This window comes from Lepisosteus platostomus, chromosome 11 (assembly GCF_059453375.1).
Source record: "Lepisosteus platostomus isolate fLepPlt1 chromosome 11, fLepPlt1.hap1, whole genome shotgun sequence".
NCBI lineage: Eukaryota > Metazoa > Chordata > Actinopteri > Semionotiformes > Lepisosteidae > Lepisosteus > Lepisosteus platostomus.
This window is the reverse complement of record NC_142621.1, coordinates 12,003,396-12,031,120: the sequence shown is the minus strand read 5'-3', so window position 1 is coordinate 12,031,120 and position 27,725 is coordinate 12,003,396. Positions and strand designations below refer to the sequence as shown.

The following is a 27,725-nucleotide window of genomic DNA, read 5'->3' as shown; positions in this document are numbered from 1 at the left end:
CCTCCATGTTACCTGATCCAGAACAATGTGATGTTTTATCTGTGCATGTAAAGTAACATTGCTTATTCAAAGCTCCTTCACACAGTATAAAGGATTAAGAAGCAGTAAGTCAGAATATGATTGTTTAGTTTCAATGTATTACAGATACATGCTGTAACTATCTGCTCAGGTAATACAACTAAATGCAAAACAGACCAATTGAATGTTTTAAAAAACATAACATATATTATTAAAGGTAACAGTATAATTGTAATGCATTAAAATGTTGTTAAAATAATTTTAACTATGCATAAGGTTCAAATGATAAAAGAACAATAAAATAACATTTCAGTTTAAATAAGAAAATATGTATTGTACTGAATATTGTACTGAGGCATAAAGTTATTATATCTTTTGGGGTTTATTGTTTTCTCAAATGAAATCAGCGTCTAACTGATATAAACTCCAGACTGCATATTGACCAAATACTTTATATTCAGACTGAACATGTTGGTATATTAACAAAATACATGTATATCTTTATAATTTTTTAACTTAATACCTAGTTCTCAAGAACATTTTAAGTAAAATGATCCGGGGGGGTTGGTCAATTTTACACATTTTTTTAACAGTTACAAACATGAACTCTCATTCTTCAATAAACATGCTCAATTTTTTTTTACATTAATGTTACTGAATACTGCATTTAAAAATCTGAAGAATACACAAAGTCTTATCCATCTTGACCTTGACTACAATATTTGTTCAGTACACTTCCATCTCTGGAATGTTCTCTGTAGTGGTAACATTATTAAGACAAATTTTCTATCATTGTAGCTTGTAGGTTTTAAAATGACAGCGAGACAGAGTGGTCTTTAAAGCACTTTTCCCAAGCTTCTCCCTGCAGAGAGACTCATCTTATTTATCATAAACTAAGCTGTAATTTTTACTGTTTACCTCTTATGCTTCAGTTTTTGTCAGCAGTAAACTCAGTCTCCCTGAAGACATGTAAAATGTCACACTTCCAATCCTCTGTTTTCTGTTCTCTGAGGGGATTTCCTTATATCTGTCCTTTGTGTTTTTAGTCTGTTGAGTGAAGCAGCACTCTGAAACTGGCTGTAACGCTAAAACATATTGCCACAGCCTGTCAGTTTGTTGTGTTCTTCATCTTTAGAGATGACATGTGTCAGACTCATGTAAACAAATTAATTTGTTTTCCTATTTGTGTTACAAGTGCAAAAGTGATCACTAGGATATTATACTAGAAGAAAAAATTCAAGACTTTATTTCATTATAATTAAGTAGTGCATAATGCATGTAAGCTTATCTAGACAATCATTAGTTTATTCTTTTTTATCTAGTTTACTCTCCAAAATTCAATACACAGTTAATTAACGAAATAATTTTTTGAAAGGTAATCTCAATCATTGGATCTTTTCTTTTATACCTGAAATTGGCAGTCTCATTGTTTATTTGCTTTATTTTTTTCCAGAATTTCTGCAGTGTTTGTATTCAAATTACATTCAATCAAAACAAAAGATAAAATGATCTCTTTTTCAGAGTTTTAAATCTGTAGTATACAGCAGTGAGGACCTGTTAAATAAAGGCTGAGTTGAAATAATTTTTATTCCTATCAATAAGCTGATCACGTCTGTTTTGTCAGATGTGTATATGTAAATGTACATCTAACTAGGCTTGTTGTCTACAATCAAAAAGATCTACATATTGGCAGGGTGTAATAGTGAGGCTGTTTTCATTTTTGACACCTAGTGTATATTAAACTAATATCAGTATAATATTAAAGCAAATCAAAGTCAGAGAAACCATTCATTTCCAGCTGTTTATGTCCAAATTGTTACAATTGTATTTAAGTATATTAACTTATTATTTATGAGTTGCAAGAACACTTTTAAAGGTTTCAGCCATTATCTTCCATTTGTATAGCATGTACTGGCACCTTCTCAAAAACCTTCAAGCGAGATATTCCTTTAACGTAGCATTGTGTTTGTCAGTGCCAGATCTTAAACCGACTTTGTGAAACAAATTCTGAAGCTTACTTTTAGAGTTAAATATCTATTACCTAAGGTCTGTGAATAATATTTTTTGCAAGACCAATGATTATGCAAAGTATGCATTTCAATCTGTTTCTGTAACATTTATGTAAAAAATGAAATAGAACAATTGATGGATTCATATTTTATGTGAATCAAATTTAACTCTAATATGCACATCACCACACTTCTACATTATTGTGGATAATTAAGTATCTGCAATAACCATGAATGCATCTTATGGTTAAAGACAATTACTTACACAGTGGTAGACTATTAAAATCTTGTTGCATTATTGTAATTTACAAGAGTTATTTAGTAGTCAAAGTTCGGTCACATACAGTACCACTGGAGCAATGTGCAGTTACACTGGAGCACCGCTAGAAACTGCATGAGAGGGGTCCTCAGAGTTTCCTTTCATTATAATCAGTTTCTTCTGTTGGCATTTGACTGTTGAAAGATTTGAGTCCTCAAATTGGGTAAGTTAAGAGACTTGTGAATAGAAAGTATGTGATGAGAAAATGGAGTGTAAGCGAAGACCTACTGTAGGTTATAGTATTGTGACAGAAATGTAGAAATACAAATAATAATGATGATCTCCAGGTTTTATTCATCAGAGGATTGGTACAAACCCACATTGGGCCTTTTACAATTTAATATAAATGATGCTGATATATAATCTATATTTCATAAATGCTGTATATCATAACTTCTATGAAAATGCTTATATTACTGTGGCAAGTAATGATAATTGCTGTCATTTATCTTAGACTAATAGTTTTCTTAAAAGATAAAAAAATGTATTAGGGTTACTTATCTTTGCTTCTATGATCACTCTTCTTTTATATGAATATAAAAGAATATGAATACAAAGTCGTTGTGCACACATTTTGGTGGCAAAGTTAGACTCCTGTGGGATAAAAACTGTTTTGCAATACAGACTTGTAACAAACCAATAATTTTGGTTGTAAGCAAGGAATTTCACAAATTGATTAATATTTAGGCTTGTTAGATAGTTTTTATGTTTTTATTCATGTTCAATCATTCTTATTAACCTAAAAAAGAAAAACAGCTTCTTCAGTTAGCCTGAATGAGTTGCTGCTTTAGAAGACATTAATACGTTTTGCAGGTCCTTAGGAAATCAATTATTCAGAAAGTGTCAAGATCTCAGTTGAGAAAATAAAAGTAATATAAATTATATATGTTCTAAATGTTTTGGTTTTTATCATATCTTATTTTGGTTTGTCTGTAATTTGCATTCTTAACTATAAAAGCACATTAAATGCATGGGAAGTGGATACTAACATTAGCCATAAAGTAAATTGTATTTGACTTATTAATTTGCAGCCATCATGCTAAAAGTGCTATATAATACAGAACAGCACCATCTCTTCAGCTTTTATACTGCTATTATTTCTGAAGACACATACTGTATATCCTTATTTGAAATACTCAGGTCATCAGGTCTTTCACATTGCTCTTCACACAGATAATGCTTTGTATTCTTTCATGCAAAAAGTCTCAGAATATATTGGTTGTCTCAGAACTTTATTTTCTGTTGAAAACTTGGCTATATTTTATTTAAATGTATCACACTTCTAGTCAGAAGGGATGTTGACAGAATGCAGATTGATGATACCTTGTAAAAATGCTGTTTCATGAATTGTAAAGTCTTTATATATTATTATTTTATTGTTATGATCCGGTTCTGAACACTGTAAGGCAATTCATTTAGTTGTGAGATGAACAAGTCAGAGCTGAGTTTCATCTTTTGTATCCTGTCCACCTCCTGTGTTATTCCCAACACTGCTTTTTCTGTTAGTTGAATTCTTTTGAACATAGGTCAGTGGGTCAGGTCGGATTAGATAGCTGTATGAACGGAAAGAAAAAATTGCCATTTTAAAAGGATGCTTCACTTGTAGTTATAAATTCTAGGTTAAGTACAATTTTTAACATTATAAACCTCTGGAAATTGAAAGTAAATACACATCTAGGACACGTCTTTTAGTCCAAATTTAGTAGTTACTTATTTTTAATTATTTTTGAGTGATTCCTATACAGTATATTTAACTCCTATATATCATATACTGTACCTTGCACATTGCAATGAATTATGGAAATAAAAGAAGAAATATAAGCAGAACCATCTAAATACCATCTAAATTCATACAATAAATATATATACAATAAAATGGTCTGTTTACTGAAATGCATACTGTACCATGTTCTTATGAAAGTATATTATTTGAATTATTTGAAAGATTTCTATGTGAGATTGTGGCATAGAAAATCTTTTTTTTTTAATTTCTGAAATACAGCAGATTTGTAAAGCTGTTTAAAAGTCCAATAATGAGTTCTGTCTAATTCATATATTGTTTTACTTACACAATATCATTCAGCTCCAATCTTGTGTCCGGGGATGGATTGATTAAAACATATGAAAGTGTGCTCTGTTGATCATTCATTTCATCTAGATAAAAAATAGGAAACTGTAAAGTATGTCAGGAGGCCAAAACATTCATTTTTAAGAAGGCCTCATCTGAACCTTTCACCATGTCGGTGGGTTATACATGAACAAACTATTGCCACTTTTGAAACAAATCCAGGTCCTTGTAACACAAGCTGTTTGTTCATTGGTAAGCGAAAGGTCAACCATATAGTCCCAAATACAAAAACATCCATACACAAACTTTACAAAATAAGGAAGACAGAGTATTAAAGATTGATCAAATTCATATTGAATTGAAAGTATAATAGTAATATAAATAGAACTATAAATAGTATAAAGGAAAAGAACAAAGTTATACTGCAAACACTGATATTAAGTGTATGCAGAAGTTTTCACTGTGCTTCTGCTTTTAGCTGACCTTGATTTAATCTTACCGTAACCAGCTGTCGAGAGACCAAGATTCTTCATCCTGTTTTTCACCAGTGCAGCCAGTTCTTGTCTCTCCGATCTTCTGCACAGGTTCATTCTCTGCTGGCTGATTTTTTCGGCAGTTTTGTTAACATGTCTTGGCACCTTTCTGCTCAGACGCCTTGCCCATTGCATGCTTTTCTTTCGAAGTAGCGGCCGATCAGATTGGTCACTGGATGTTGAGTTGCGGTGGTTGTTCCGATAAATGAAATGGTCTTTTGGGTCTTTCGTGTCTTCACAGTCTTCAACATTAACTGAAATTTGGGACTGTATTAAAAACAAAAATAAAAATAAATGTACAGAACGGTATTTGTAAGTGAACGTAATATCTGTTTCTCTAATACATGCATTGCATGGAGAGGCTTAATGGTAATCCTTGGCACAAGAGAAGATTTTTATTTGAACATTTTAGATTTGACTTCCGTGTACTACATACTGTAGATTGGGTGTCCTGTGGTCTAAACATTATTATATGAAAGTAAAGCCAAAGTAAAAGAATTTAAAAATATATTAAACATATGTATTCAAGTATTCTCATAACAAACCTTTTGATAATGTCACTAGAGATACATGTGATTGTAATGGAGCCGCTGTGCAGTTGTTTTATTCAAAAACTTCTTAGAACTTGTAGATCTTTCTGTGCTGCTTGATGTGCTGTACACCTGCAGTGTATAATTCTTTAAAATGATTGGTCATATTTTAAGCACTACTATTCATCTATAATGAAACAACAGCCTTTTGATCTGAGATACATGAATTCACTGTTTAACATGTGAGAACTTCACCTTTATCAAGTCATATCACAGCCAGGGAGTATTAAGACTTGGAAATTCAATCTATTTGCAAAAGGTACTGTACAATGACACTTGTCTCCCACTAAATTAATTTAATTTGATTAAATTAATACAGTTATAAATTTACAGTTTATCCCCACATATTTGTAAATTTCTAAATTTCAGGTAACTTTCCATTGATTTATTCCATGTTTACTTACTATTTCTAAACTCCATTCAATTAAAAACTTAGTTTATAAAAGAATAGTGCCTTGTTTTATAGTATTATTTAGCTTGAAGTGACAATTTGTATGTGGTCTTCAAAGAGCTCTCTGACCATAAGATGCATGCGGCTAAATTAATGTCCTCTGTGTGCTACCTCCTTTACCAGTATAACCTAGGGAAACAGGAAATGTCCATTGCACTTCCAAAGCACAGACTGTTACTGTAAATATAATTTTGTTAATTTTAATATAAAAGAATACTCAGAGATGTCAATAAATGTGATCCTTATGTTTTTTGGACTAAAATTAATGACAAACAGGCCTTTGATCTGTTGAACAATTTTAGAAGAATTCTGAATATACAACATCAGTCTTTCTCATTTGACTGATTATCTTTATCTACAGTGGCAATCTACAGTCTATTAAACAGTAAACCAACTATCAATAGACATAAACTCAGACTATGAATTTAATACTTGTGATTTCATGCCAAGAACACCATTTACCTGCACCATGTAAGTATGCTTTTGAAACTTTACTGAAATAATACTGTGAAACATATCTGTGAGGATGAAAGGTATATCTTTCTTTAATATTGAAAATACACCAGGCAGATACACCTGATAATGGGAAATTTGTGCATGCCATAGTTGAATGATTTAACAGGAAAACAATATCTACAAATATTGAGATAAGAGATAAGAGGCTAAAAAGTTTCAAGTATTTCATTTTTGTTTCACAGTAAAATATCAGCATAAATGCATAATATTTAAAGTCTTAAACACTCAGGAACCTATTCCATCATAAAAGTAGTGTTCCTTTATATGTTTATTATTGAAACCATCCTACATTAACAAAGAATGTTAATTAATTAACAATGAAATAATGATAAAACAAAATAATGAACTACTTACCTGTGAGGCCAATTCATTGGACTTAATGTTAAGAAACAGAAAAGAAAAAAAGACACTGGTGATATGAACATTATATCTACATTCAGTAAGTAGAAGAGCACAATTATACTTGTTTTGCCAGATGAACAAATTAAAAAATGCAACTCTTGGATATGATGCAAAAAAGGACCACGTTGTCAAGTCTTTCAGATCAGTAAATTATTTTAAAAGTATTTACTTACTGTGCATTTTATTATTGTCAGTATAAAACATATCTGATTAAAATTCCCAAATGTTTTGACAGAGTAAATGAACTTTCATATTAATAAGGAAACCTTGATCTTGTTGAATAAATAATACAGTTAATTCTTACATTTTTCAGTATACAATAGAGAAATATTATAAGTAATCAAGTAATAATTGATCAGTCTGTTAAAGAACTGCAGTTAAAACATTTTGTATGTATGTACCAGCTCTGTACATAGTTAAGTAGCTTCAGGCAATCATTATGTTATGCAATTTTATGAGAAGTAATAGGTTGAAATTAAGTGTTGCACACTCAAAATATTGCAGTTGTATCTTAATTATTAGCTAATGAATGCAAAGATCTTTCTGTTCTTTATTGAAAGAAGATGGGTCAGTTTTGACAAAATGATAGGATAGTTTGTTCCATACTACCACAACACTTGTAGAAAAAAGTGCCTCATGTTCTCTGTTTTAAATATGTTTACATTTGGTTTCCTGCGGTATGTTTCACTGTTGTTTTTGATTGGTCAGTGCAAGTATGTAAAAGTTAGATGAGTATGAAACACTTGTTTTTTCTGATATTGAATCAGTTAAGTTCCTTTTGATTTGTCACATACAGTAGTAGGGCTGCTTGTTTCTTTTTTTTTACCTATGCAGTCCAGATAGACAGACTAAATTGAAAGTATAGATACGTTATTAATTTGTTAATATAAGTTTATTTCACTGTCTGGGTTTTTGAAGGGACACTGGCAAAGTGATCTGCGATGTCGGCATGTATAATTATTTACCAGATTTTGCGTGTTGAGAACGTGGCAACCCCTAACACACAGGAATTCATTTATTGAAGTATTTTGGTACATATTTTGGTATATATTTTTAAGCTTAACTGATTTTAAGCTTCCCAGAACATAAGAAATCTTATTCAGAAATTCATTATACATAGCTTTACCTCCGATGCTGGTAAGTTTTGTGATTCAGTTCTGTAGACCCCAATAGGAATATCTCCTGCAGAGGAGCAGAGCTTTTGATAAAGTCTTCCATATGTCCTGATCCATAAATCATCTTCTGTGATTTTCATCTAAAACAATCCACATCACAATTATTTGTTGTAGAATTTAGGACATTAAAAGGAAGCAAACAATATCATTTGAGTTTCAGATTATGAAAATGGCTTATGACATATAAATAGTTACTGTAGAAACCAACTCCATTTACAGAGTATTGAAATATTTGGATTCTTCAGAACAAAATAGAACATCTAAGTTTTCTATCAAACACTGGAGTCACAAATTTATTTACATGGCTTACTGCTGTCATCCCTGCAGCACCACAGGGAGAACAAAGACAAATACACTCAAAATCAAGCAAGCCTATAAGTTTTTACAGTCATGACTTCCAGAGCACATTACAGGAGAGTTAACACTGACAGAAGAAGCAGTGCATCTCACTGGCAACACACCAAGCTTGCAAGGACTCAGGAAATGTCAAGACTTGCAACAGCACGATGAGCTAAAGATGTATTTATCCTGGATGACTTGATCGCACCCATCCCCCACCAGTGCTGAGCCAGGTGTGCACCACTTCTTGGAGCATCTTAGTAACAGCTGGCTAATGGCATTGATTGAAATGGCCAATGTCTGAACTACCTTTACTGGTTAACTCACAGTAGTCCCTTTTCAACTACTTTAAAGTTTATATTTCAGGTTTAAAATACATTCATTCTTTTTACTGACTGTAATGCTAAAATCTCTTTATGAAGTACTATATACATTGCTTTTATATAAAAACACCTTTTTGTTTATTTGCATTGTATAAGAACTTTTACTTTAGTCTTAAAATTTAACAATTATGAATTATTAAGTAATTATCTTTTGCTTTTTTATCTACAACAAAAGACAAAAAATATACAATTGTACTTACAGCACACAGAAATCCAGACCCTGGTGTCGTATCCAAGCCTAGAAGAAGCCTTGCTATGGATATCATATATTCCTTCACAAAAGACTAAAAGTGAACAAAATGATACATGTGACATACCGTGCACATAAATGTGTATTTTTATGTTTATACTGAGCATCAAAAGAAACATATACTGTACAAAAAGTTACAAACAGGAGGAGACCATTCACATAATTTCGATTGTTCTGTAATTAGTAATTAATTGAACTATCTCATCCAGCCATTTACTGTATAACTTTAAACTACTCTAAGTTTGTGTTATCACTTTTAACTGTAATGAACTCACAAAGTCATCAGAAAAGCAACTTTTTTGTAGAAGGCTCACTGATATTTTATTAGACATGAAACAGGTAAACTCATTATGTCGATTGACATTTGTCGATCAACCAGGGGTATAACTAAAAATTGCAGGCTAGTAGTAATATTCATGGAACATCTGCAGCGCATACTTTGTACTAGGTTATAGATGCTGTCTTGTGGGATTTTGTCCTATACCTCTCGTAGAGTCTGGACAAGCCTGTGTCCAGTTGTGCCTGTTCAGTGTTCTCTTAGTCCAACCTGCCATACATCATCCAAGATCATTCTACAAATGTTCAGTTAGGCTGAAGTCTGATGGGTACAGCATCCACAGCATAACTGTCATATTCTCATCTCATGATAAAGTCATTATTAAACAAGCAGCATGGGGATGTGTGTTGTCCTGCTGGAATGATGTCACCTCAAGATGAGCCTGCAGAGAGGGCAGCAAGTAAGGTGCCAAGACTTCATTGATGTAACATCATGCACTCCTATTGCCATCAATCACTACAAGTGGAGATCTGTAGTGAGTAGACACTAATGCCCACACCATCACACTTGGACCTCCCCATTCTTTGCAAGGCATACTAATTGCCTTTTTTTTCCCCCAACAGTCTTGATGTTCAACAAGTTAAATCACCTCATCACCTATGCCCATGTAACTCTATAATCAGTGCTTATGTAACAGTCATGACTTTCAAAGTAGGAGATTTGGTCACAAATAATCAACTAGTCAAATTAAGCCAAAACACGCCTTAATAGAGTGATTAGCTTCTTTTGATGCACTGTATATTTGTACATTCATTAGAGTCTGTAATTTTGTCGGATACCACATGAGCATTAAACATAAAATAAAACATACTTAGATTTTACTGTATACAGTACAGTATATTACATTTGTGCATAATTTATTTAGAAACTTGGTGGGTTCGCTGTGGGCGTTGGATCGCTATTTTATACAGTGACTCTTGGACTCTAGTTAATTCATACTTTTCTAGGATGGGTTTAACTTTGCACTATATGAGAAGTGGAAAACGATAAATTACCATTCCCATTTTCATAGGTTTATGGCATGTGAAACGGTTGATAACAATAGCATAGCTTAAAGAGATTAGGAGCATTTCTAAGAGAATGTATGCCTCAAAATGAAGATGATCCAAGGAAAGCACCAGGTACAGTAGTATAAAGGTGAGGGGATAGATATAATGAATGGTAGTACAGACTTTGATGTCTTTATTTATCTACATAACTGACAACACAAAAGTGATGTCTTTTTACTCAGTACTCAAGTTATACCTTGCCATTATCAATTTTGTTTTATAGTTTATTATGAGTAACTGAGCACAGTTAACTGTGTGGTTTTCTTTTTTATAAATATTTAAAGCTTTTCTCATATCCCACTTTATTTTTGAATTTCCATGGTCATCTTTTTAATTTCTAATTTCAGATTCAGCACATAATAAAAAGTTATGCCTGTCCCTATATCTAAGTGAGCAATTTATCTTGTTTTTGTATCGATTTCTTCATGTGTGTGCAAGGAAAAGTGTATTGAATATACAAAGTGTATGGTAGCCATCAAGTGCTAAATTAAGAACAAGTTAATTCCAAGCTAAAAAGTAACCAGCAGAGACACAATGTGTGTGCTGTTGAAGCTTCTTCATGCATGAGCCTTTGCAGTCAATGCTAGCTGATGCAGCTCCCCACTCAAGATGCTAAATTCGTTTCTATTTTAAAGCAAGTAGTAATCTGAACCTGTACGTGATATGTAATAAAATATAACACCTTATATTCACTGACAGTCAGGATGTGTTAGATTATATTAAGATTATGCACAGAAAAATGCTACAATTTACAGGGTATAGTCGTGTAAATCAGGTGCTAATAGACTGCTGTTGAAATAAGTTTGAAAAATCAGAATACATTACCTGGTACAGGAGTGTATCCAGCATGCTAATGCTGAATACTCTTCCAGCAGCAAATGGCAAACGGAACATAAATGCCAAATTGGAACCTTTCTCACGTTCTTTCTGACAAAAGAAAGGAGCAATAATGAACTGTATGCAGTACAATGAGAAGAACAATACAGCCCCCTGCTGGTGTTCTCTTTGTGTTATTGGAAAATTACTAAACCCTAAAAAACAGCAGTACAGTAGATCAACATTTAAACAACAATAGAACTCTAATATCATTATACAGTAACTAATGGTGTAACAACTGTATAGTGATGTAAAATGTAGAGTTTTGTCGCTTTTAGAAGTATTGGAAATATGGTTGCTGCTGGAAGAGGTGTTAGTGGGGACAGGAGGGGGTGCTCACCCTGCGGTCTATGTGGGTCCTGCGGTCTATGTGGGTCCTAATGCCCCAGTATAGCGACGGGGACACTATACTGTAAACAGGCGCCATCCTTCGGATGAGATGTAAAACCGAGGTCCTGGCTCTCTGTGGTCATTAAAAATCCCAGGGTGTTTCTCGAAAAGAGTAGGGGTGTAACCCCAGCGTCCTGGCCCTTACCAATCATGGCCTCCTAATAATCCCCATCTATGAATTGGCTTCATTACTCTGCTCTCCTCCCCACTGATAGCTGATGTGTGGTGAGCGTTCTGGCGCACTATGGCTGCCGTCGCATCATCCAGGTGGATGCTGCACATTGGTGGTGGTGGAGGGGAGTACCCATTACCTGTAAAAGCGCTTTGAGTGGAGTGTCCAGAAAAGCGCTATATAAGTGTAAGCAATTATTATTATTATTATTATTATTATTATTATTATTATTATTATTATTATTATACTTACAATGAAAACTGTTCTAAGGGATTTCACTGTTCTCTCTAACTATGGAAATAGACCATGACAGAAGGCCCTGTACAGCCTACTTTTTGTGGGAGCTGCTCTATTTGTAGTTCACTCACTGTATGTGGCTGCACAGAGCTTTCTCCCTAAAGAAGGGTGGGTCAGTTAACTACTATAGTATCAGGTCATGTCTTCTCGTGTTAGTGAGTTTGTAGTTTAGGTCTGTGTGCCAAGCTGTTTGGTGATACAGCTTGTACTGTACACTCAATCCCTTTAATAGAGATCACTGATACAAGATCCATTGCCTGTTACTTGTTGGAACCCACTGGCACTATTATAAGTGCTACAGTATAGACTGAAATGCATTCAAAATGCAACATATGATTTCTGGCACCCATAGCCTTAATTGTTGTATTTTGACATCTCGCAGTATACATTTATATAATTATATAGGGACACTATATGACAAAGGCTTCACTTTTGTAGGTTAGATCTTAAGAAAAGAACATATGCTCTGCAACTTTTCAGGATAAATATTTTGTCAGGTTATACAGCTAGTACACAGACCCATATATTTTTAAGTATGCTAAGATGATGCAAAATTGCATTGTTTTATAATTGAATCTACCTGAAACAAGTAAACAAAAATAATAAGGAAAAGCCTCTTATCCAACTGCTTGATATCTGATCTTTACAGTTCATGGTGATTTGTTAAATGAATGGATGGAAAGGATTGATAATAGCTGTAAATTTTGGACTTTAATATGACTTTGCTTTTTTGCAATGCTATCAAGATTACTGTTTAACAATTTCAGAATTTTTAAGAACAAAAATCTTTGGGTGCAAGAAACATACAATCTGTAGTTGTTTCTGTTATTTAATATTTATTCTTCATATTTCATTGGGGGTGTAATAGCATTTGGAGGGCAATGTAAATATAGAAAGAAATGTTTCAGAAAATAAAATATGCTGAGATATCATACTGAATACAACTTCATATTAAATACATCTCACCAAAATTCTTTGGGCTTTCTACTTTGTTAACACCTCAACAAAATGTGTTGAAACATAGGCACACTGATTGTTTTTGTGTAGCTGAACAAGTAAAAAATACTTGGTTTGTCTTACCTTTTCAAGTTTAGAAAGGGCCAAGGAGTAACAGTCTTTGGCTCGGAATTGCATAAATCTCATGTTTGCAGGATGAGTCAATTCTGTGATAATACCTAGACTTGAAAACAGCCTGAATAAATCACACAATGAATGAATACAAAAGTATTAATAAAGTATAAACAATTTCAGACACAAAGAATTGCTTTATAAATTAACAGACTTTTAAGGTACAGCAATATGCTGCCACTAGTAAAACATTACTGACATTAGTTTCCTGTGCTGAAGAAAAAACAACTCCTTTATTGATGAGTTACATAAGTATTTTCTCAAAATCACTGTTCCTAGAGCTAGATACATATCCATACTACATTAAAAGCTTCTCAGATTTTGTTTGTTATTCCTTATTCTTCCCTTTACATGTTGGCAAATGTAATTAATATTCCAAAAGGTCAGGTTTGCACATTTATTTAACCTTGGATAAAAGGAATTCATATTTTCCACAGTGAACGACAGTAGCAGCAAAACATTTTAAAATCAAAGATATCATTTATCTGCCGTTAACGAATTTCCTCTGAAAACAATGAGTTTATATTCAAAGTCAAATTTTAATATACTTGTTTCACATAGAAACATGGCAGATGAAAAGAAAACATTGAAAATTGAATTTCAGCTTGTGTTATAAACTGTATAGATGGGTTGTTGTTTTTAGTGTTGGAAACAAAGGACATGGCCATACAATTAATCACAATTAAATATTTAGATTTCTGCTAATGTACATGGAAGTCTCTTGCTAAAATCATAAATATTAACAGTTGCATACCTGATTTACTGGATACATTATAATATTATTATTAATATTAAAAACTGCTTTAAAATACAAATGAAAAAAACTTGAAGAGTGTCTTGCAAATGCCAAAGAAGCCTTTTTATTTGTATAATAAAATAGTACATTCAGACCTTTTCCTTCAAATAATAGTGCAAAAGAGGTCCAAACATTTGAAATATAAATAATATGGTTCCTCAAAAATGCTGAAACCATATGAGCAATGAAGTGAGATGTCCTTAAAGATAAAACTGGAAAACATAAAAAGAATAACAGGTAAGATGAAATGGTTTCCTGTTTTAGAGGGTCTGCTGAATGTCCTTTGCCTGGGTACTTAAGTCTGGATGATTTATTGCTTTCTACATAGCTGTTCATTTATTGTTACAAACCAATATTGCCATCTGCTGTTCAAAATAAGTCAGATGTTTATACTCACATTTTCTTCAGTATTTATTTCAGAAATTAACTGTTTTTTGTAGACTCATCATCATTTAAAATTTTAAATGTTAAAATACAAACTGGGCTGATTAAGTTGCTCAAAATGACAGAGAGCATTTACTGTTTTTTACTAAATATTTTTATAGTTCTCAGACAACTAGATTTTTACAAAGGTGACAAGGTATTATTTTGTTAGAACCTCTTCCATTGTAGAGTATAGCAAGTACAGAACTATTAATAGTAGTTTCAGTTTAAAATGTTTTCAAAGTACATTAGCACATTAACAATAAAACCATTAAGTCTTTGCTTCAGTATCTCAAGGGTTAAATTCATTATTGGGTCTGGTTCTCTGTTGCCATGGAAACTCAGGTTCAGCACAGGGTAGTTGTATTTATGTACTTCTTCATATACTGCATATACTGTATACATCCTCCATAGCTTCCTTTAAAAATTGGTTATTGCCATTTCAAATCAATTCAATTTTTTATATCTTGTAAGAAATAACTATATGAATGTGATTATTTTTAATTTATCTACTTTCTGATTTTCTGTCAGGATGATCCAGACAGTGCACTAACACCAACAAAGAAGAAAGCTTACAGTATATACTGTACACATCTACCTAGATACAGTACCAACTATACCAAAAAGCAAGGTGTAAGGTGAGAGTTTGCTGGCTTTATCATGGACTTCCATAAATTTAAAAACCTTAACTTTTTTAACTTTCTGCTCTGACATTTTATTGATTTTCTTACCTGAACAGTGTCTGAACATTCACAATGGTTTTAGCATCAGCCATGTAATCTTCCTCTGCACTCATGGTGCTCTCCTTATCCACCACTACCATGTTGGCAGCAAAAGAAACTCCACAACGAAGCAAATCATCTAGACTTTGATAAAACATGACCGGGTTTATCTAAAAACAGCACATAGCAATAAAGGCAAACTTCTGCAGCTATTACATGCACCCATGTTTTCCTGGAAACCCACAAAGAATGATACAGGATTCTATTATTTGATATCCTCAGAGAAGACAATAATTAATCTGTTTAAAGGAAATGTGAGAAATGATTCAATACCATACTATTGAGTGTAATAATAACCAACACAGAATCTGCAGAAAGTAATATGGCACATTTTAACAGTTGTATGAAGCATTGCTTTTTATTTGCCATTTCCAATGTTGTCAGTAGCATTATCACCTTGTAGTGTAATCTTGTCAAATCTCAGAAACCAAGCAAGGTTGCTGCTGTAAGTGGTATGTGTAGACCAGTAGGTGGTTCTTTCTTCTGGACCAGAATTTCCAACTAAAAAGATTTTGTGCCTGGGCCCAAAGTCTTGTCTAAATTCTAGTCCAAGTTCTGGCCTACGTGTACCCAAAGTTTCCATTTTATGGAATAAAATATATATGTGAAGCAGTTTTTCGATTCTCCATCTGATCTTCTAGGTAGTGTGGCTGCTGGTTTTTAATGGCTGCCATGCTTCACCCATGTGGCTTCTGCACAAGTGTAAGTTTGCAAAGATGCCAAAGCACTGCTTCTTGATATACAGTAGCAAAGACACTATTATAACCTGTTGTGTAAAAAGACAACTATCTGTATAGCTTTTAGAGTTGTATTTACTGTGTGCAATCATTGTTATTATGAATAAAATTATGCTGAAGTAGTTTAGCACATTAAATATGAACATAAGTTGCTTGTTTATGCATTAAACAAAATTGCTAAGAAGAGAGTAAATTTAATGTACTTGCCATAATCCTCACCTAATCTCTTATAAGATATAATGTCTCTTTTGAGTTAAGATGTTCATGATATTAATAAATTATATGATATTATGACATTATTAAATTTGATCAACATTGCATCCTTTTTTTAACATTGGGATACCTTTTCCTGTTTCCTTTTAGGCATCTGCCTAAATTCACAAAGAAATAATATAATACATACATGCTATTAAATAAATCAAGTCAATATGAAACACAAAAACACAACATGCTAAAAGACACCATGCAACGTGAAAAGTTGGAGTTGTCACAAAAAAGTAGAGTACCACAAAATCAGACTAAAGACGAAAATCCAAAACCATTCCGTCTGAACTAAAAAACACTAATTTGAAGGCCTTTTAAACACAAATCATGCAAAACAACTGCAAATGGTCTCATGCTTTGAATTTGAACATACTTATCAATTGAGCCAACCATGTAGTAAACCATTGGAAACCAACAGATTGCTTCAAGAAAATGTGTATCTGGCCTAGAAAATGGGCAGATGGAGATAATTGATCTTATTTCTGTTTTGAGTCGTTAAAATAAGAAAAAATAAAGAATAAGGGTATGTTGAGTCCTTAAGACATACATAACAATTAATAAATATTTTATAAAATTATCAATTATACTGTATTTGAAGTTGCACTGAAAGATGATGATGGTTTTCATATTTTTATTAAACTCTTAATTTACAGCATAATGTTTTTAACTAAAAATGTATTTTTCTGATGCTTATACCTTTACCATGGTATCAACGTTACAAAACCTTTCCTGGTGAAAATTGTTATATTTCCATTTGCCATACTTCTGTCTCATAATAAATTCCAACACGTGAACAAACATATGTGCAAATAAAACCTTTTTCAACTTATTTTTCTGAATAAGCATTTGCTTTAAAAGCAATTTAAGCTATACTGTATTATTAGTCCATCAAAGCCAAATGAACTTTCCCCATTTTCTGTTATGTTTAGCAAACTGAGTATATAATACTCTACAGTTTAATCCCCCAAAATAAAATAACCAATTGTCAGCAGCCATATCACACTGCAACGCATAACTGGCAACCCACTGAAGCTAAGGTGTAAGCCTGGTTAGTACCTGGATGGGAGACCTCCTGGGAAAAACTAAGGTTGCTGCTGGAAGAGGTGTTAGTGGGGCCAGCAGGTGGAGCTCACTCTGCGGTCTATGTGGGTCCTAATGCCCCAGTATAGTGACGGGGACACTATACTGTAAAAAAAAGAGGGCACTGTCCTTCAGATGAGACGTAAAACTGAGGTCCTGACTTTCAGTGGTCATTAAAAATCCCAGGGCATTTCTCGAAAGGAATATGGGTGTAACCCCTGCATCCCGGCCAAATTTCCCATTGTCCCTTACCAATCATGGCCTCCTAATAATCCCCATCTATGAATTGCTTTCATTACTCTGTTCTCCTCCCCACTAACGGCTGATGTGTGGTGAGTGTTCTGGTGCACTATGGCTGCCATCGCATCATCCAGTTGGATGCTGCATATTGGTGGTGGTGGAGGGGAGTCCCCATTACTTGTAATGTGCTTTGAGTGGAGTGTCCAGAAAAATGCTATATAAGTGTAAGCAATTATTAATTAATTAATTAATTAATTATTATAATTACACAGCTGCATTTACTGACCATTTGGCTAAATTGCCCTATGGTAGTATGCATGCAGGGAGCTCATGATAATCCACTGTATGCCTGTAAGTCCACAGCCATTACTCTAGCCTTCCCCCTTCATTTATTTGATTACAAGTATTTCATTTTATTAATTATCTGGTTTAATTAATTTTGTTATTTTAATAATTTTCTAGTCAATCTAGTACTAAAAGTGCTATTTCCAGCTGAGGGTCAGTACAAGCCTTCTTATAATTACTTAATTAAAACATTACTGGTCCTAAAAAGGTAAGCGTAATAAAAGATAAAGCGTAATAAAAAACAATGTACGAGTCATTATTTTTTAAGTAACAGAATAAAAAACTGCTTGATCTACAATCCATACACAATTCACCAAACACGTACGATTTCAAAAAGATTAAGTATATTTAGAACCGCAAAAATGGCATTATCCTAGAGATATGAAGGTACTTACGGGTTATCCAAGAGCACAACAATAGGATTAAGCTCTTTCTTTGGTCTGTAATAAGCCCTTAGGGGGACAATGAAGTTGTACAATCCATTACCAGCAGTCTCAGCAGAAACTATAATCAGTTTATTTTTAAAGCCATATGCTTTGGCGTCTTCATAATAGTTATGTTGGCACCCCTTAAAAACAAACAAATGTATTAGTTAGCTGACATAACCTTTTTATTGCATGACATTTTGTAATATTGTTTTCTGAAATCTACAGTATAAGCCGTTTTAATGGCAAATTGTTGAAGTCATGCAAGTAGATTCAGCTTTAGCTGTAATTATTTTACATGAATTACTCGATTTTATTTATTTAATCATGTTTTGACATTTACCAGTATCCCTACAGTCAGGATCCTAGACTTATTTCTGTATAGACAGTGCTGAAGGGGACTGTGACATATTTGGCATAACAGTTACTGTACCTTATCAAGCCTCAAGCAACAAAATGGCACCTTTTCTTGAACAAGGTGACAAAATGTTGGAGAGCTCCCAATATAAGGTGAATTTGGAGGATATCCTTTGATATACCTTAAAACAGACAATGTTACACAGAAAGCAGTTACAAGCATTTTCTCGTTAAATTGTAACAAATGCATAATTAAAATGGATATTTAACTCAATTTAGTAGGATGTCCCAGAGAAATTAGTTTAGGAAAGGTATGGATCTGAATGTTTTATTACAAATGCATATTCTGAATACTACACAAGTATTTCAAATAGATTTTCAAGCAGAGTCATGTAGAATACAATACTCTATTTATCCTTTAATATTTTCTGTACTTTTTGTGATATATTTCTTTGTGACACAGATATGGTGCGGAGCTTCGAAGCAGTGCATAAGCTGCAATACAAGATGTGCAACACATCTATATGCATTTATATGTATATGACCTCTATGATCAGGTCAATACAGTATATTGTAGTTTTACAGTATTGACATATTTTTCAATGTTCCTTATAGACAGTATAGCCCTGTTCTATTTAGGAAATATGTGAGCAGGCACATTTGCTACCCAAAACACTTTGATTGGAAATATAATTCAGAACTATTCACACTTCCCTTTAATACCACCTGTGTGTGATAGCAAATAAAGAGAAATGAAAAGGAAAGAGTGAGTCAAGATCAGTGCTGGGATAAAGCTATTAAGAGCATATAAGATTGTAACTTCAGGAATATTTGTGACGGCAATATCTTCAAAACTTCACACCAACTACCAAAACTTCACACCAAACACATAAACTTACTCCTCTGGTGATCCTTCACAGTCAGAAAGGATTGCTTCGTCTTCTGACTGATCACCGAGTAGGTCACATGTCTGAATGCATGATGAATCTGCTACTTCTAACACAGGAGCAATGCTGGGCCTCCTGTTCCCTTTAGATCCTTCAGCAGGAAGAGATAGGTTTGGGCCTGTGGAGGACCTGCATCCTGTGTCTTGTAGATCTATTGCAACTGTGCCTTAAATAAAAACATTAAAAATATATACAGTATATAGAAATTTGTTGTTGGATACTTATTGTTCATTGTGTAAATATCAGGACATTTAAGCTACCAAGATTTAACAAATCACCTTTTGAAAATTTGATGTTTAAAGACATACAACATACAATAAATATTTCAACAGGGCTTTTTGAAAGCCAATTCAAAGTATTGGATAGAATAAATACCACTTGTAAAAAAGATTTAATATGTTACTTTTTATTCCTTTGGTAAATACAATTTTAAGTTCAGATCTCAGACTCAAACTACTTATTCCATGAGTACAAGTAGTACCTTTTGAAAAGGATCTACCTTGCATTGTCTTTAAAAATAAGTTTTAGAAAGTTATACAGACAACCTTTTTTTGTTTAGGACCTGAGATTGTTGTTCATCAATTTATTTGATATGAGTCTGATACTGAATTATTATCCTTGATGAAATCTACTTCCTAACTAGAATAAGTGTATGAATAAAACATGTGATAGGAAATTCTTGCTCAGTGACTTTTCTAATTATTATAATCACAGCGTAAGATTCTTATTACTGAAGACATATAGTTCACTTACCCATGCTAGCAATAATACTGTGTACAGGTAGTCTAGAAGGCCCATGATACCCTGATCTTAATGACTTGTTTTTCATTTCCTCTTGTTGATTTTTAAAAGTTGAGTTTTCCTCCTTGGTGATGTTAATGTAAAAGCATGTGTCGTTGGAACTCATTATGTATTGAGGTCCTGGATTTAACCAGATGTTCTTATTATCTTCTCTTCGCACACCAATTAAACACACGCCATACCTAGAGATCACAAATATACAGTATAGCCAGTATCTACAGTATATATACAGTATGCTGTATATCCACTTGGAAAAATGTAACAAATCTGTTTTCTCTGGATATGTAGTTGGCTTCAAATCTTTAACAGAACAGGGAGAGCAGGAAAACAACATGCTAATGATGACCTTGAAACGTGGTTCACTCAGAGAAAATGATGAGCAGTTTCAGTGCAGACATTACAACATTGAGACAGCGAGATGAGGAACTGCTTCAGACATGACACAATTAACCCAGAAACCAAGCATCAACCCAGCTGTGGGTCTTTGTTAAACAGCGTGTACTGCTTTGCTAAACCTACTCTGATTTTGCTTTTTAAAATAGCAGACAACCCCTGATTTCTCTACATAAAAAGGAAGGTTTACCTGCCCTGTATGGGCTCTGAAAAGATCATCCTCATAAAACTGCTGTAGGATATCTGTATTTCACATATGGTTTTCATATTAGAAAAAAGACACAAGCCTTGTAAATTCAGTGTAGTGGTATTTTTTTAAAATATGGTCCAATATACTTTACAATATGATGCATTGACTTCACAGTATATTTTTCAATTACGTTAATGACTTTAATGATGAATACTTCTTGTAAACCTAATGTCTTACATGGTTTTAATTACATTTGTAGATAGTGATATTTTTAGTGCTTTGGTTTAAAATGAATGATTTTGGTTTTAAGCAGTTGTGTATAGGATCCTGTTCAGGCAAGCTGCTTTTTCAGAAATACTCACTTCTTGTGTGCATGGAAAGAGGCATATGTAAAGCTCTTTCCCTCATATTCTGAGAAAAAGATGCTCTGTTCCAATACAATGTGGTAGACCTCATTCCCTGAGCATTTGCCGTACATCTTCTGCCACTGCTCTGGTGATTGCTGGCCTTCTCTGCAAAAAACAATAAATAAATACATTTATGGGAATGAAGATGAATCTTTAGTTTGATACCACTTCTTCACATATATGGTACATAAAAGTTTCCAAAGAACTACAGTATAGCTAAATGAATAGCCTTCATTAACTGGTGTGAAAACTACAAACAAGGATTGCCTTTAACTTCATTCCCAAAACATTGTAGCTACAGTGTGAGTTTTAAATCTCATATGTAAAATGTAAATATTTGGTTATCCACATGTCCTTAACTCTTGACACTTACTGTCCTCTAGAAGTGTGAACAAGAAGGGTAATCAAGGTGGATGTTGCTGGGCAAATACAATTCAGTGCCAGCATGGCATACTTGAATTCCTCTTCACAGACAACATGATCTATATTAAGGTAAAAAAATACTTTTGTTTATCTCATAGTTACTGAGTATTGTAATAAGCAGCTCAATAAAGACAGGGAACACCAGGGAACACATAATTACTAATTTTCCAGTATTACACATCATAGAGTACTCAATTAATTTAGTAGAACGTACAGTACATTGCATTAAGAGATCATTTAAAGAGGCTTTTGAGTTCAGATATCTTATTCGACTATATGATGTTACCTGCAAATTTCACATGAAATTTATTCTCTGGCTTCAAAATCTGAACATACAAAGGACAGTTTGGAGCAAAATCCTTAACAGCCCAGGCTCTTAAAATTGTTTGGTGATCCTGAAATGTAAATATAAGAAAAAAGCAATTTACAGTAGGTGGTTTAATATACAGAATTGTTATGATTATGTTGTAAGTTATCTTACAAACCACAAAGAAAGCCTCAAGAGAGGCATGAGTAGTGCTTCTCACACATTTGTACATTTTAGTATACTCAACCCTACCTTTTTAGTTCAAATGTATACACTTTCACTTAAATGCTTCAGTACTGCAGACATAACATATTGTGAAATCATAGGTTATAATGATTTTGACTATACAGTATTAAGTGAAAAAGAACAATATTTTTTTAATAATTCTGTATTTCAATAACATGATTAAGTCCAGGAATCTGCAGCTTTCAAGGCGATGTTTTTAGTGGCTAAGAGATTAATTTTGTAAGTTTACTACACTATCTATAGTATACAGTATATATAGTGTACGTGCCCTTTGATAAACTGGCATCTTAGTCAGTCATATGCATCCAGTCCCACCTTTCCTCCTATACTTCTGGAGCTAGTCCAGGCCTCACACAGGATAAATGCCTTCCTAATTATGGTCAGATGGGTAATATGTGGGTAATACTGTATATTACATATGTATATAAAGTGAAAGGAATTAAAAATGCAACAATTTTGTACTGAAAACCTTAGCATTGGTTGTATTTTTAATGTTTCACAGTAAATACATGTACCTGTACAGTATACTGCATAAAATAAATAATTTATTTCTATGCTGTTTAATTCTGTTTGGTGTTCATGAAACGTTTTGGGAAGTATAAAAAAATGTTGTGAATTTTGTGATTCTTCTCAAAAGACCTGATATCATTCCAATATGCTTTGGGATTTAATAACAGTTTTCCAATTTTCAATGCATGTTTTAAGGTCTGTGTTATACAGTTCAGTTATGCGGCCAGTCTGGTTGGAGTTAAATTGTACTATGTGCCTTCCCTGCAGTTCTGTGACTTGAAAGAATTTTAAAAGTACTGTATATGTACAGCATATATATTTATATACTGTAAGCATAGTTTAGCAGCACCCTAAGGTGGCATTGTTCACAGATCTGTTTTATTGAGATCTGTTTTATTGAGATCTGACTGTCTTCTGGAAACTATAACTCTCATCATGTCTGGACTGTTCTGGGTGTCAACAACAGAGATTCAGCAGTAACAGGCTCTGTGTCACGGCCACTCACAACCAGAATCCAACCTCTCCTAAACGTTTGTTCCCAATCACACTCCAGCCCTTTCCAATTCCAACAAACGCCGCCATACTAATTAATCAACCAACCAGATTGTCCTTCCATTGCCACAACCCGATTACTTAAACCCTCAACATCACCTAAACCTCAACGCTCAGTATTGGTTTTCACCTAGCGGAGCTCACTTTTTCGTCCCCGAGACTACCTTGCTATTTTCCTGACTCCTGAACCTTTGACTTCCAGACCTTCGAACCTGTCTCTGACCATGACCTTTGATCTACAACTCAGATAAGTACTGTATGCTTGGATTCTCTTTTCTTCTCCTCACCGCCTTTATTTTTTGATCAGCTACTGTACGCATGGGGTCCTAAAATCCATCTGGCAAGTAGCGTAACACTCTGCTGATGCTCCCACTCTGTTAGTGGCAGTAGGACCAGGTCATCATCATTGTGTCTAATGCATTAATGGAGAGATTGAAGTGTACTGTACTCTATGGCCCTAGTGAAGAATTATCTTATGTTTCTGGTTCTTTTCACTGCATACTTATTCTTTTAGGACACCTTGGAGTAGCTTATACAATATTCCTGTGTGCTTAATTGAATTAAAACCTTTTAATATTCATTTGTCATCTTCCAGGTGTTTGCACAGTGTTAAATTTTATAGAAATGTGTTTGAATATCCTTTGCAACTTCTACATTTTTTGCTGATTTTAATCCTATTTTAATCTGAGAACCTTCTTAGGTTGTTGGATTGTCAGAGTCCAACAGATTTTTATAGGTAATTTACAATCCTGGAAGAGTACAAACCTGGAAACAGTAGCAAAATTATGTGAATAATTGATTTAATTAACATTAGTATGACTTGAATGAAAATATGAAGACTCAGAGGTCCTCTTAAATCAAGAGCAAATATCAGTGATTTACATCATTGATAAAAATTAACAATAGTAGTGGTTTTAATATAGAGCCCTGTGGTACACTAAATGCACTGTTATAGGCTATACTGTTTATTCAAATAATGCTAATGCATTTATTAAGCAAGACTTACCTGTATCTAAGTCTATATTTAATATTAAATATATTCCAACTGTCATACAGATGTTCTTCTCACTTATTTCTAATTATCACTTCCATAATGTTAGATTTAATATAAGACCTATGTAGTGTATGGTAAATTATATAGAGTATAATATATATATATACATATACAGGGCTACAGATCTATTGAGTTTTGTTTTTTATGGATGGCTAAATCAGTCAGTTCTACAAGACTTACACCAGACCACAGAGATTTGCTTTGTGCATGTAATGCCTGAAGTGCCTGTAATAAGTGCAGCACTCCTGCCTCTTATGTGCTAATACTGTTTAATGCACAACCTTGTCTTTGCTCTGCCTGAGGCATGATGTCTGTTATTTTGCTTTGGTATGTATGAGAGTGAAATAATAATGTAATATATTAGCCATTTCCTTTTCATTTAAGGAAAAAAGCATAAATGCTTCCCATGTTATTGTTACTGAAATGTATGAAACAAATGTATGTTACAGTACAGAATGACACTGAATGGTGCAATGTGTCTCTACTGTAGAGGTCTGCATTTTATAATACAGGCAATTATTATTATGTTTATAGGCTGATGTTGCTATCCAATGTGACATGCATTTGTACCCATTTATATAATTCCTATCATTTTTACTGCATTTTGTATATGTGAAGTACAGTACCTTGATCAAGAGTACAATAGCAGTGCCCCAATTGTGATCTGAATCTACAACTTTACAACGTAAAGTCAGGCGTCTAACCATTATTCTGCACTGCTCCGTATAATTATGATATATATATATCTATAATATGATAATTATAGAGTATTTGCTGGTGTGCAATATTAAGGTTTTCTACATTCCTATTTGTGTGCACCCTATCAGAAAAATAGGCGCATGTACTGTATTTTAAAATCAAGTTTACAATGATTCCAATAAAATAAAAAACCTACAGTATGTTTTTTTTTTCAGTGTAACCTAAACCATACATTCATTTTTTATATGGATTAACCTTACATTTGCATTTTTGTTGCATGTTTATTTTTTGTTTTAACATTGTAAAAGGTATGAAAGCTTTACTGGATGAACATACTAACATTATGTTATTTATCTTTGCCTGCTTCTCATAATGCTCCATAAAAACAAAACAATTTCTAGTTTACAAGTACTGTACCATTTTGTTTCAGCTGATAAAAAGACATAACAGCAGTACATGAGCTATGAAAAGACTGATTCATATAAGTCAATGAGCTTTATTCTGCCTTCATACTGCTAACGTGATTTATTTTCATAGTGAAGGATCACAGACTTGGTTGCTAGAATTCATATCCTGGAATTAATTCTAATAAGGAAATTATTTTGGTACAATGTACAAGAAGGTCTACATGATGAAATATGATTATCTTATTACATAAAGCAGCCTATCTCAATTTCTGTGGTGGGAAGTATTAACTATTTAATTGTTAATGGTTAGCATAGTGTCTTAAAAACATTTTATAATGCCACCTTAAAATGTGATGGAAAAACCAATAATTGTTTGCTAAATAAATTTCCTTATCTGCTCTATATAGCTGCTCTTATTTTCTCTTAGTGAGGATATTAATAAACTTGAGGAATGAGGAATAATGTATTTATTAGGTAAAGTCAAAATTATTCTGAGTTACCCTCAGTGAGCAAAGCATTGCTGAATGTCATAATTAGATATGTATCGTAAATTAATTGAGATAACACCCTACACAACATAAATGTTTTAATTTAAAAAGACCGTGTGATAAGAATTCAGTTTTTGTGATAAGAACGCTTAAATTGTTAAAGTGTGATAAGAATGCTTAAATTTAAATATTGCTGAAGCCACAATACTAAATGATATCAGCACTTAACCATTATATTAGAATTGAAATATAGTAAAAATGATCAGATCCTTTCATTAAACATGATCTTAAAGTAGTGGCCAAAGAAATCTAATATCCTCTTCTTCTTACAATAATTATTTCATATGTTCTGTAAATATTAAAATATTACTGTTTAAACAATACAGTTGAACCAAAGGTCTCTTTCTATTTTTACACATGATTGTGAGAAGGTCACATTATATAAAGTAATTACCTGCCTAATAATAGTTTGTCCAATTTGCTAAGCTGGATCCCTCAAGGTGTTGTTTTTCCAAACACATAGAAAATGTGAGTCGTATTTGTGTTTTCTTAAAATTAGCATATCTGTAAATCGTGAAATTCATGCTATTACTTAATCTACTTACAGCAGCAGTCCGATCAACTTCACATCGACAACTTAAAATAAAACAAGCCTCTGCATTGTCCATTCTGGAAAAAAATAAAAAATACTATGAAATATAACGTTTTTATTATCATAAATTTAGGCATCACAAACAAACAATAGTGCCAAATGAAATATCTGAATGTTTTGAAGTTCAAGAAGTAAATGTTTTTTTTTCCAGTACAATTATTTCAAAAGCATTAATGCAGATAAAACTGCATTAAAAATATAGTTAAAAATATAACTGCCCTGAAGAGTTTTATTGTGTTATATCTGAATCTTAACTTTCCCTCTTTGTTACTTTAAAAGGCATGAACATTTAAAAATTGAAAAATAAAAATAATCAAACATGATCCTTGAAAACATGTACTGTATGAGGATGTACTATTGGGTGTTAGACAGCAGATGGCAGTGAATTACATGATTTGTACTTGTTCTAAGTAAGGCTACTGTACATTATCCAGTTTTTTTTTTTGTTCACAATTATGGATACCAAGATTTTTAATTGCTTTTTAGATTCTTTCTATATGTATGTTATATCTAAGTCATTTAAAAAACAATATATGCACATGCTTTAAATCTGTACAGAATTCTAATCCTTAATGTAGCCACAGACTGTGATACCTAATGAGTTAGTATGGTGTCATTTTCTAGTGATAGACACCAGTCAGATCCACAGAGTTAACAATAATTTTTCTTCCATTTTAAATGTATGTATTGAAAGGGTTGGAATGACTACGTGCTTAAAGTTTGTGTTTTGTGTTGTTAGCAGGTTAATTATTAGGTCTATTAGGGTATTTTTGCAAGCCAAAGCAGAGAAATACACTAAGAAACAGCAGCTGTAACTAACATAAAATACATACTGAGGACAGATTATATATAAAGCATTCTTTTTAAGCTAACCCAAATATGCAAGCAGACAAAGCAG

General features: G+C 33.1%; 1 protein-coding gene across 7 annotated transcripts in view; it reads right to left on the bottom strand.

The window, feature by feature from the left end:
- Window positions 1-2,617: 2,617 nt before the first annotated feature.
- kcnt2a (potassium channel, subfamily T, member 2a) overlaps window positions 2,618-27,725 on the bottom strand; it is a 54,844-nt gene continuing 29,736 nt past the window's right edge. For 3 of the 7 annotated variants that reach the window (XM_088598465.1, XM_088598458.1, XM_088598460.1), the window contains 18 exons: window positions 26,781-26,844; window positions 22,199-22,307; window positions 21,863-21,971; window positions 21,445-21,594; window positions 20,452-20,681; window positions 19,651-19,864; window positions 18,828-18,933; window positions 18,365-18,537; window positions 16,678-16,749; window positions 15,253-15,387; window positions 13,255-13,366; window positions 11,265-11,366; window positions 9,004-9,087; window positions 8,033-8,161; window positions 6,859-6,879; window positions 4,914-5,214; window positions 4,416-4,500; window positions 2,618-3,899 (listed from right to left, as the gene is read on the bottom strand). In XM_088598465.1, the coding sequence (XP_088454591.1) occupies window positions 3,782-3,899; window positions 4,416-4,500; window positions 4,914-5,214; window positions 6,859-6,879; window positions 8,033-8,161; window positions 9,004-9,087; window positions 11,265-11,366; window positions 13,255-13,366; window positions 15,253-15,387; window positions 16,678-16,749; window positions 18,365-18,537; window positions 18,828-18,933; window positions 19,651-19,864; window positions 20,452-20,681; window positions 21,445-21,594; window positions 21,863-21,971; window positions 22,199-22,307; window positions 26,781-26,844 (2,314 nt within the window). In that variant the 3' untranslated portion in view covers window positions 2,618-3,781. Of the gene's footprint in view, window positions 3,900-4,415; window positions 4,501-4,913; window positions 5,215-6,858; window positions 6,880-8,032; window positions 8,162-9,003; window positions 9,088-9,129; window positions 9,773-11,264; window positions 11,367-13,254; window positions 13,367-15,252; window positions 15,388-16,677; window positions 16,750-18,364; window positions 18,538-18,827; window positions 18,934-19,650; window positions 19,865-20,451; window positions 20,682-21,444; window positions 21,595-21,862; window positions 21,972-22,198; window positions 22,308-26,780; window positions 26,845-27,725 lie in introns of those variants that run through there. The other 4 variants (XM_088598459.1, XM_088598461.1, XM_088598463.1 and 1 more) reach the window with 4 other exon arrangements.